Raw genomic sequence first — 11,841 nt, 5'->3', positions numbered from 1 at the left:
TGTGTGTGTGTGTGTGTGTGTGTGTGTGTGTGTGTGTGTGTGTGTGTGTGTGTGTGTGTGAACAAAGGTTGTGTTTTCTTTTCTGTATGGATTTGTCTACTTTGGCTCACCTGTTATCAGCTGACCTGCTCCAAAATGTTGTAATGCTGAACACATTAGAACACATTGTGAGGACAACATTCCAACCTAAAGAGCGATGTTTTGTGCTACTATTTGCCGTAAATATTGCTGTGTGAAATTATGTGATAGTACAATATTGTTATAGTCTGTTGCAGTGACAGCAGGCTAAACATGGAGCATCTTGGTAAACAAATTACGTAATAGCACTGTTCTATCAGTACCGTTGCCAAGCAACGCCCTCACATGAACCGAGCCCCCTTATTTTCCGAAACTGACCAATCACGGAGCTCCTTACAAAGGCAGGCCAACTGCTGTGTGTACAGACGGAATCGTCGTTCTTTTCGGGAAATAATCGACACCTAAACTGCAAATTATGGACGAAATGCAGGAATCTGTCGGACTGAAACGTCAAAGAAAACTTTTCATAAAAAGGTGTGTCTCGAATTTGTTGTATTTCGTTGCCGGCGTTTGTGCATTGCGGCCTGAAGTAGGCCGTTAACAAAACAACCTTGTCGGCTAGCTATCATAGCTGCATTCGAACTAACCTGAGTAAACAAACGCCTTTATTCGTACCGTTAGCTGACGATTGTCATCCTGGACCAGCTTTAGTTAAGCTAATGTGAAGCTAATGGTTGATTTCGGGGCAAAAAAGAGGCTCGTTTGCCGGCTAAGTACCGTTAGCTTAGCGTGTATCTTGGTAGGTTCATAGTTCCGTCAGTTAGCTGTTATTTGGCTGCCCTGCTGCGGTTAGCGTAGCACCGGCTAATTAATTAGATAATATTTAACGGTAATGTTGGTTAACAGGCATGGAAGCCCCAGAGGAATGAATTCCTCAGAGACAGCTCCCGTGGCGGGAGAGGGTTGTTGTTGTTCGTGTCCTTGTCTAACCCTAGCCTTAGTTTGTGCCGCTCATGTAGCTTCATGATAGACTGAGACTAGTGTTTGGTCCACTTGCACCATGAAGTGTATGTTTATTGAAAACATGTTCCTCACAAGTTTCATTTTTGCGTGGTGTCAATATTGCTACGTGTCAGTAGACATTGTTTCATAACGCGTTAAAAAGGGCATAAAGCTACTTTTCTTTATAAACAGATGAGGATCACATTCACTGCACTGAGCGTAACGTTGAACATTTTTAGGTTGTTGTTCTCCAAATCAGCTTCTCAGCACTACAGCTTATACAAAACAGCTTCAGCCACCAGGATGTTTATGAGTCCTGTTTTTGAGTATTCTGGCAGAGGTCCAGCAGGATTTTAGCAGTGAAGTCCAACAGGATACTGACCTAAATACGACACAAGGGATTAAAGGACATAAAGACAGTTTGTGTAATTCATTTGTACAATAATCAGTAGGATGTCATATTCAGTTGAAGTGTAGAAGGGTATTCAGCATATGCATGGGAATGTGTTTCTACTGAATGAAAATTAAACATTTAAACTATTATTCCAGGGGTCATTACTGAATTAAGCCTGAATCTCAAGGCAAGTTTGGTTTAAAATGTGTTTGATGTGTGAAAGATTTTGCACATTTGTTGCTTTATTGCAAGGTTAAGTAATACAATCTATGGTTACTTGTGATACAAAAGCTTCATTTAATGTTTGATGCTTATGTGGTTAATTGTTAAGCCATCTTTAGTTATCGTGGAGCATTATTCTTTGTCATGCTTGTTTTCTGTTTATACACCTACACAGCATGGTCACATGTGATATCTTCTGAAGGCCTGTGACGCACTTTGTTATGATATTATTTTTGATCCAATCCAGTGAAACACTGCTGACCTTCTGAAGTGTGTATTCAGGGATGTTTACTGTTCAAATAGGATCAGTGCTGTGACTCTGACACGTCAATACATTCCTTACAAACATGCATTTAGTCTAACAGAAGGAAGTGTCCCAGTTGTGTTGCTTGTGCAGGATAGATATGTTGGAAACAGATCAATGAGTCAACTGTGAATATTAAAGCCTTTTTAAATCAATTTACAATTTACAGGTGATTATTGTTTTTTTGTTTGTTTGTTTTTTAATTGCTTGTTTTGTTTGTCTCTGCAGAAGTTGAGAATGCCAAGCGGGGACTTCAAGGAGGACAGGCTTACAACATCTGCACAATCCACCCCAAGTGGCACCCCCTCTGTCACCCCCTCCGTTACCCCCAGTGTCACCCCCTGTGTTAGTCCCCACACATCGCCGGCTCTCAGTCGCAGGTAGGCTTCATGCGTCTGAAATGTTGAGCTCCTATTGACAGTTGATCTGAACACATGGTTCAAAATTTTAATTTAAAATTTGCAAAAATGAAAACCTTTAATAATAAAATTCATCATTTTCCTACATAGACTACATCAAGTCCTGTATGACGTATCTTGTCTTGATGTATATGGTGCTTGACTGTATGTTTATAATTTGGTCTTTGGCTTGGTGGAAATACAGGAACTGGTTCCAGCTGAGTCCTGCACCTTTCCTTGCCGCCCCAGAACTCAACTGCCCCAATCCCGGCACAGACATGGGAGGAAATGAGGGAGGAGGAGGAGAGAGGTGGAGCTTCTTTGGAACTCGATCTGTGGTACAGAAGTCCCCCACTGATCCTGGCTCTGATACCAGCACAGGTGAGACATTTTTATCCAGTTCAGAATCTGCATCATGACTGCAGTATTTTTTTTTTTTATCACAAGATTAGATGAGGCCCTTCATTTTTGTTTTTTCTCTGAATACAGCAGTGCGGGTTTCATTGCCTTAGATGAACCCTCCTTGGAGTTGAAAATCTTTTGAAATAAATGGATGTTTTCAAGTGACAGGATGGCACTACATTACAACTGATTCTGCAATTCAATTTAAACAAAAGTTGCCCCACCTCCCAAAAATCAGGACAGGAAATGATATCATATTATCACTTGTATTAATTAGTAGACAAAATGTTTTAAATGCTTTGTTTGGGTGTGATTTGGAATTGTCCTTGTTGCACTAAAGGTTACACCTAAGAATGATGCCACAGCATCCCGAACCACACCTGTAAACCTGTGCCAGCAAATTATTGAATACTAATACTGTAGCTGTTCCCTGTGTCACCTAGTTTTAGGTCACGAATGACAATATCTACCACACCTTTCTGCTGCAGGCTTCTCTCTGCAATCCTACTTTGGCCTGCAGAAGTCCTCTACCATGGACGGCACCAGCACCCAGGTGAACCTCAAGGTGGAGGACCCTTCCAACTTCATGCCTCCCAAGATTGAAATCTCAGGCATCGAAGCCAAGCGGGTACCCCCACGGCCACACAAACTTAAACCTCGGGACATGAATGTTTTAACACCCTCGGGCTTCTGACATCTGACCAGCTGTGTGGTTGCTCCTGTGTGCCACATCCTCAGTAGTTTCCAACCATCTGGTTGCTCATTCGCTTTCCTGCCTTCCTCTCTCCCCTCTGTCTCCTTGCAAATTCACTGAGGCTGAGAGGAATGTGGACTACCTACAGTATTAGCTCACCAGCCCCAGAGACATCACTGCACTGCTTGTCCTCCCAGTGGACATATCTGGATCAATTGCTGTCCTCTATAACTCCACACCATCACCTTCCTGTGTCTTCCAACTCACTGGTCCAAATAAAAAGCAAATGAAGTAAATTCATTTGTCACCCCTAAAGGTGGTACTGCTTTGTATTATTGTTGTCATAATGGGTGCATTGACTTGCAACGCCTTTCTGTCCTTGTTCCATTGTCAGTGATGGCATGAGATTGAAGTTGAAATACCTTGTCAGTCCTTTTCAAAAATTGATCACTTCAGCTTTGCCTCTCAAATTAAAGCTGACTAGTTATTTCAATTCTAAATCCTCAGATGCCTGCCTCGTTTGTATTTTCTTTTTTTCTTTCTTTCTTTCTTTTTTCTTTTTTTTTTTAATAAGCTCACAGGTTTATAGTTGTGTAGTGCTTTTCTCTGTCAGCATGCAGAGTATAGTGTGTATGACTGATTTTGTGCCTAAACTTTCAGCGTGCTTGCATCTTGCATTTTTGCCATCTAAGTTTAGCTTTTGTTTTTTTTATAATGTGAGAGCATCTTATTTTCTTTATGGTAGAGTATGACTGCTGACCTGAAGTGAATTTTTTTTTTTATTATTATTTCAACTCAAGTATTTTCATATTGTCCTGCTTTAAATCAACAATGTATATTCTAAATACTGCATAGTACAGTTTGTTGAGTTTATCACATTTTTATATAGGGCCATAGTGATGGTTCAAGAAGCTATAAGAATACAAAGCATTGAAGTGGTCATTTTCAAGTTTGGATTTGTCTGTGTCTAAGAATCCCTGCTGTTTTCTTTTAAAGTTGATGAATTCCAAGAAGTAATTGCACAAGGGAGATGGTCTCCCACTTACATCTGTAAATAAATATGATCATAACAAGCAAAACTGGCTTTTTCTTTTTCGTAGAACCATGTACAGGAGTGAGCTGCATGATGAATCTGTGGTTAGCAACAACATGTTGAGGTTAATTGGTGATTCTAAATTGTTCGTAGGTGTGAATGTGAGTGTGCTTGGTTGTCTGTCTCTAAGTGTAGCCCTGCGATAGACTGACGACCTGTCCAGGGTGTCTCCTGCCTTCTTTCTGAGTCAGCTGGGATAGGCTTTCGCCACCCTAGAGAGGATTAAGCGGTGTATAGATAATGGATGGATGGGTGTACAGTGAAATAATTTGTAAATCCACAAATTATTGACAGCATCATGCATTCTGGTATTATTTTGTGTTTAGCATATACAGTATCCTCCTTAATACCTAATTCAGAGCTTTTTGAATGTCATACAGGGAACAAAATACAAGATAATACTAAGTACAGACTAATAATAGATATGTATTTGATTTACTAAACAAACTGAAGATGTGAACGCTGATTCAGGGGTTTAGAACCAGGTAATACCGGCATTTTTTTATTGTAATATGCATCAAACCAGAACATAACTTAAGTTTCTCTTGGTTTGCTCCCTGAATTTTCCATTGCCGTCATGTAAAGACAAAAAAAAAGACAAATCTGATCCCTGTGGTGAAACTGTGAAATGATTTTGCAGCAACCTTCACCTCCAATCTTTGGCCAGAAGATGGCACAATAACTTCAACATGAGATCCGGATAAGTTTCCTTTTCACTAATTTGGCTTTTGTGTTTCGTGATGACGGGCAATCACCCGATTAGAATCAGGAACAGAGGCATAGATGCTGCAGTTAAATCAAGCATTGAGCAGCAACAATATATTTTTACCTAAATGAAAAGCACAGCCAATAATCAGGAAATTAATTTTGCCACACAGGCACATAAAGAGCCAAGGACTCAGAAGGAGATTGTGCTTCTCTCTGGTGACTCGTCTATCAGGTCATCCACTGTGCACACACTGATTTAATTTGCCTCGTGCTGTTGTCAGAGAGACTGATTTTATTTTAGCAATTATATACTGTCAACAATTCTGTACAATGGCTGAGTATAATTTGATACCCAGCCTCCTTCCTTCACCTCAAAGCACACCCAGGCATCAGACAATGAGCCAACAGGAAGAAACAGAAGAGAGCAAAATTTTTCTCGTGTAAGCTGAGCCCTGCCCGACTTTACAGCCTTGTTAAGGCGCTCAACAATTATTGTCTGATACCATGCTTACTGCGTGTGTGAGAGAGAGATGTGGAGGATTTATTACAGGGTGTTGTCTCATATTTTGTCGCTTGTGCAAAAATTAAACACATTTGTATCATATGTTGACTTATTATCATAAGTGAAAAGCCAGTATTGGATTGTTTGTTTGTTTTTTTTAATATGGTGCTGCAGTTTTAACATAAACAAGGCCTGGACGTGGAGTGACACAGATATTAGCTGGACCTCCTGAAGGGAACAATCCTTTGCATAATTACAGGCTGTTTGCTTTTCAGGTGGTGCTACAGGAGGAAAGTTGAAGATCAAAAAAGGAAGACAAGTACGAACAGAGAGCTGATAGTTAAAGCTGCAGCTGGACAGTCCTCAGTGGCAAATCAAGTAATGGACAGACGGATGCGAGATGAGAAGGCAGAGAGGACGCGGGCTGAAGGAAGTGCAGCTGCGAGGAGGGGAATTTGGTGAGTTTTGGTAAAACTGCAAACACAGATGGAAATATTCAGTCTTGGGTCACATTTTTGTTTGAGGCATGCAACCCGACACATAAACAGCTGGCGCAGCAATGACTGTGTCGGCAACACCAAGCCGAAAACACACAGCGAAGGCAAGAGAAGCAGTGGGCGGGGGGAGTCTGGAAGGGTAGAGACACAGGGAAATGGGGAAATAGAGAGCAAAGGGTGGAGTGCCCCAGCAGTCATGACATAATACAGATGGCTCTCTCTCTGGATCCGACATGACGTGCTTGTGTAGTCCCCCACCCCGCCCCTCGCTCTGCTCTCCACCCCCTCAAACCTCTGCTCTGATCCCACTGAAAAAATCATTTAGCTTACTCACAGATGTGCAGAGCAGCACCACCCTGCCAGAGCGACCACGCACCAAAACAAACATCCACAATCTGACACGACTCACTCACTTACTCATCTATATTTTGAAAAACTGGCCCAGCCGAATTCCTTCCTTGACAACCTCAAAATAATGACTTTAATCTCTTACACCCCTATGACACAATGTTCACTTGCCAGTCTGGCCAAGCTACCATGATGCGGAGCGATAAACAAGACTCTTAAGTGCCAGTTTACAAGAAACCACGTCATTTGCTTATTTTTGTTTTTTTAGGGGCCATTCAGGTTTTTGTGTGTGGGAAGTTATATGTCTGGAAAAAAGGGCTGTTAACGTCTAGATGTGTGAAAGGTCAACTTTGAAAAAGATTGTTTGAACTTTTATCTATTGCTTGTAGGAGGGGCAGGAGCATTTTATGTCAAGGTGACTCCAGAAATATGCTTGGAATTCATCTAACCAGCTCTTGCGTGGTTACATTCAACAAGAGACATTTTTAATTAGCAGTTATTAGGCTAATGATACCTGACCTGTACAGAGGAATGCTTTTCAGATACAGGGCACATGATTATAACTGAGCAAGTAGGATCTTACGCATAGCTTATATAGAAAACGCCCCAAGATGAATTTATTGAAGAGCACTGAAAAACATGATAAGATAATAAAGTTCACAGTAGGCAGACAGGATTTTATCACTGATGCTACCCTTCATTTATTACTCTCAAGTTATATATACAGTGTCTCTTATCCGTGCAACCGGTGTCACAAATAGTGGTGATGATTAATGCGCTGTCTGTCAGAGGTGATGTGGTTATTCATGCTGCTGGTGACAAAACTGAACAAGGGATTTGAAGACGGTCCCCTCTGACGTTTGTTGGGTGGGTTGTCCGTGTCGTATCCTGCGGCTCTCGGAACCACATCTGGGTCTGATTCACAGCTCGCTGGCCCGGAGGTGAACCCAACAGGCTAAGAGGAACGAGACTGCTGGTCTTCTGGTATCCTGTTAAAGCACACATCAATCATGCCCACTACCTGGGGATAGGGTTACAGTCTTACAGCTAGTTAGGCAGATGTAGGTCACCCACCAATCAAATCACGTTGCTTATGTTATGTAATAATAAAGGTCTGCGCTTCATAAATCACAAAGACGTGACCTCTTACATCATCTCTATGTCCTCAAAGAGCCCCTCAAGAGTATGAGATGCAAGCGGCTGCATCGAGTGAATGTCACGCAGAGTTATAATTTCAACACATATTTATTCAAACACTTCTTTAGAATATTAAAGCCAATGTGTGCAAAATGTCTCCCCAGAAATATAATATCTGATTTCATGAGCTCTGCCTCCTTGCTGATACCTTTTTATGTTGGGGCTCTTTCCTGTTGATCAGGATTTTTAGTGTCTCTGGCCATTGTATTGCATTTATATTCCTATTCAAAACTTCAAGCTGTTAATTTAAAAAAAACAAACCTAAGTTTTTCTACAGCAGTATAAGACATGAACCAGATACATGGTGTTGCTATTTGTGTTGCTTACATAGAGGGGCGTGACATGGGATATCCTTAGTTTTGTTTCATTTTGTTGTTGCTCTTTTTGTTAATCAGAAAACTGGGGGGGGAAGAATCAATAGATACAGTGACTTTAAAATGCTACCTGTTTTCTATAACCCATTTTCCAGCTGCCGGCGGCCATCAGCTTGTTGCTCTCTGTGCTGTTCACCAGGCATTCTCCTGCCATCCCCCACTGAGAAAGACTGTTGGGCCCTCCTGTTCTGGCCTCCAGGCCCTAACACAAAGCAGATGTGGAAGAGGAGAATCCCCTACAACAATGTCTGAACAGTCAGCTGGAGGTACTCAACTCACTCGAGCCACATCCGGTTGATGCACTCAGACCGTGAACGTTCGTTAGAAACCTCACACGCCCAGCTCACTGCTGACGTCTGACACTTAATGAGAAATTACAAGAAAACTTCACACAGGCCGTGTGTGCAGCCCTGCCTCTGTGTGTGTGTGTATTTGAAAGTGAAACCTGCAAATGTGTGAACTCAGTCATGTCTTGGATGTGATGCCATAATAGTTGAATTTAATACCCATGATACGTGTTGCGCAATTGGCCAAAGTACATAATATTTTATCATCTTCAGTATATAGTCCAGGTTGCACTGTTTCCTTATGGAAAGTTTTAACATCATTCAGATATACAAGTATTACCGTTACTAATCCTTACGTAACCTTTAAATTACATGCACAGTTCACCTACCTATCCAACCCTCCAGCAGGTTTATCTGGGTGTAGCCTGTTGAATATCACTTCCGTGACCTAAAAACCTGGTATTCTATTACAATGTGCACCTAACAATGAAATGAATTTTTTTTTGTTACACTGCTGAAACTACACAACAGAAAGAAAAGGTTAACGGCTCACAAGGTAAACGTGAAGATGAATTAAAATGTTGAAACTCCCTGAAATACCTTGATAAGCTGTGGTATAACCTTGCCCATCATTTTATATCACCATAGTCATTAAAGAACCTTTGATCTTTGGGGTAGATCTCATTGGATAACAGTGTCATAGTGAACACATAATTATACTTATTAATCCTTTAAGCCAGTAGAGGAATGCGGTTCTTTGGCTCTTGTCGCTGCTTCTCACTCACGCAACATCTCCACCACACCTGGACACGCGTCAAGATCATCATAGAGATATAGATCATGCAAATGTGGCTGCAGATGAACAGCAGTAGAATATGCTTGATGTTGTATTGAATAAACAAGTTTGTAGATTTATGTTGTATTTACTATGTGTGGGACTGGGGAAAATTTCAAAACAAACTCAGGGTAATAGTTTTCCATGCAATCAAAACGGAACACTTGCAGAACTTCCTGTTCTGCCTCATAGTGGTCGCATATGGGCTGATGTGGTTTGGATAAAACGAGGTGAGGCGTGTGACTTGGCCAGACGCTCAAACATTCCTTAAGCATAGACATGGACTGTAAGCGGACATGATCTTGTCAGAGGGAACACATGATCACCCGATTCATACTTCTCGTAATCTTTTTTTTTTTTTTTTGGCTCTATCACTTTAATAGGTCTTAAATGCTTTATTTAACCCACTCTCTCATTGGATGATATCTCCTTCAAACTTAGTGCATTTTGGTGTTCATGCTGCTAAGATACAGACACTGAGAAAAGCAGTGTCTGTATCTGCCTCTCACTCTCATATCTCGCGTGTTACTCAGTACAACCGTAGCTCGAATGTATTTCAATATCATAATAAACCATAGTTTATACAAGAATTTAATCACTCTGAATATTTGTCCCACCCTACTGAACTTACACACTGGTTTACACGTCTGTTTAAACTTGGCAAAGTTAGTTAGTGTCTATCATTCATTATTGCTGAAAATGTTGCCTTGGCATTTGATAAAAGCCCTGGTAGGACCTTTGCACAGGCAAAAACTGGAAGCAGTAGACGCTATCAAAGTGATAAGGTTCTAGAAATTACAGTAAGTCATAACTTCAGGGCTGGAATGGTGTCTTGGTTTGATTTGCTATCATAGTAGTAAAACTAAATCATAAAACAACGTTGTAAATGTTTGAATGAATTTTTTTTTAATACTTGTTTTCTTATGTCAGCATAAAGCAGTAATTGAACAAATTATTTTGTAATCTGAGTTGAATGTTTACATAAATCTGACCTCTGACTCTCTAATGATTTCACCAGAGAGATGAGAATTAGAGAGATTAGATGAGAATGCAAGGAGCAACAGCCAACAAGTGCCTCCAGAGGGTAAGACAGCTCAGCGGGAGAAATAAGATCCAACCCATCAAAATGTATCCCCTACCAGTCATAAGATATCCAGCTAGAATAGTGAGGTGGCCACAGGCTGCTGCTGATGTCAAGACATGAAAACTTCTCACAATGCATGGAGGGTTCCACCCAAAGCCCAGCACTCTGAGGAGATAGTCTAGAAAAAGATGAGGATTACTGAGTATCAGTGCCACAATTCAGGATGAAACAGGAAACATCTAACAATACATCAGAAAGATGAGGGAAGACCTGCTCGGATTGGGCTTCAGGGTGCAGAAGATAAAGAGTGACGAGGATGAGGAGATCTCAAGAAAGACTGAAACCCCTACATGGGATGTATCATCAGCAGATGGAGGCTGACATCAAGAAATCCTACCAGTGGCTAGAAAAGGCCTGAAGGACAGCATAGAGGCTCAAGAACAGGCCCTGAGCAGCAGATCCATACAGGCAGTTCTCAACCATAGCAGACAGGATGTGAGATGTAAGCTGGGACAACATACACAGGGAGGCACAACCAAGTGACTGGGATAGTGTTCAAGAACATCTGTGCTGAGTATGGACTTGAAGTCTCCAGGTCCTGATGGGAAACACTGCTGTAAGAGACTGAGAACAGCAGGGCTAAGGTCCTGTGGGGCTTCAAGACTCAGACCGGCAAGCAGGTGCCTGGGTAGCAAACCCAATCTGACACAGTGGTGGTAGACAAGGAGCAGAACAGGGCAGTTGTTCTACAGTAACACGAGAGGATCAAGAAGTACCAGGGGCTTAAGGAACTACTGGAACAGATGTGGACGGGGAGGGCCAAGGTGGTCCCAGTGGTAGTGGGAGTGGCTCCAGAAGATTCCAGGTAGAACATCTGAGATCTGTGTAAAGAAAAGTGCAATCCAAGGAACAGGTCAGATACTGCTTGAGGTAAACACCATCAAGTGGGATAATATAAATGTGTACAGGTAACTAAAGTAACATATGTCCCAGAGGTCTGAATTAATCCAGTAAAAATAAGAACGAAAGCAATGTCAGTGGATTGTTTCCACAGTCGCTGTAGAAAATTACCATAGTTATCATAATATTCAGGAAATATGTTCAAGTTTATCTGCCATTCTTTGTCAGTCTTAGTTTTGCTTGGCATCAGACCATAATCAGGAGTAGATTAGGTAAAGGGATTTTTGTTTCCTCGTTCATACCCACAGAATAATTTGTAACCACACCTGTAGCACTCTTGAAGAATTTCTAAGCCCTCGCTGTGTGTGTGGGTTCTTGATAAAAACAGGTTCAAGTAAGCAGAGTCACTAAATATAGAAAAGGTTTTCAAAATCCCAAGTAGTTCCTGAACAACAGGACTTACAAGACTTAAATTCCTTTACTTTGATGTTCACGCTGTCTATCAAGCACCATTTTCTTTATAGCTTCAGCCTTCCAAAATCTGAAATGATGTCAACACTGTAGGAGGTGAAACCAGACAAG

At 41.4% G+C, this 11,841-nt stretch overlaps 1 protein-coding gene across 2 annotated transcripts in view; it reads left to right on the top strand.

Moving 5' to 3' along the window:
* Positions 1 to 4,513, top strand: part of LOC103354375 (putative monooxygenase p33MONOX) — a 27,631-nt gene extending 23,118 nt beyond the window's left edge. For both annotated transcript variants that reach the window (XM_008277718.1, XM_008277717.1), the window contains 3 exons: positions 2,169 to 2,320; positions 2,544 to 2,719; positions 3,229 to 4,513. In XM_008277718.1, coding sequence (XP_008275940.1) covers positions 2,169 to 2,320; positions 2,544 to 2,719; positions 3,229 to 3,434 — 534 coding nt within the window. In that variant the 3' untranslated portion in view covers positions 3,435 to 4,513. The remainder of the gene's footprint in view (positions 1 to 2,168; positions 2,321 to 2,543; positions 2,720 to 3,228) is intronic.
* Positions 4,514 to 11,841: the final 7,328 nt, after the last annotated feature.

The sequence above is a fragment of the Stegastes partitus genome, unplaced genomic scaffold (assembly GCF_000690725.1).
Source record: "Stegastes partitus isolate 25-593 unplaced genomic scaffold, Stegastes_partitus-1.0.2 Scaffold106, whole genome shotgun sequence".
Lineage (NCBI taxonomy): Eukaryota > Metazoa > Chordata > Actinopteri > Pomacentridae > Stegastes > Stegastes partitus.
The sequence above is the reverse complement of the archived record's forward strand: the minus strand, read 5'-3'. Positions and strand labels throughout refer to the sequence as shown.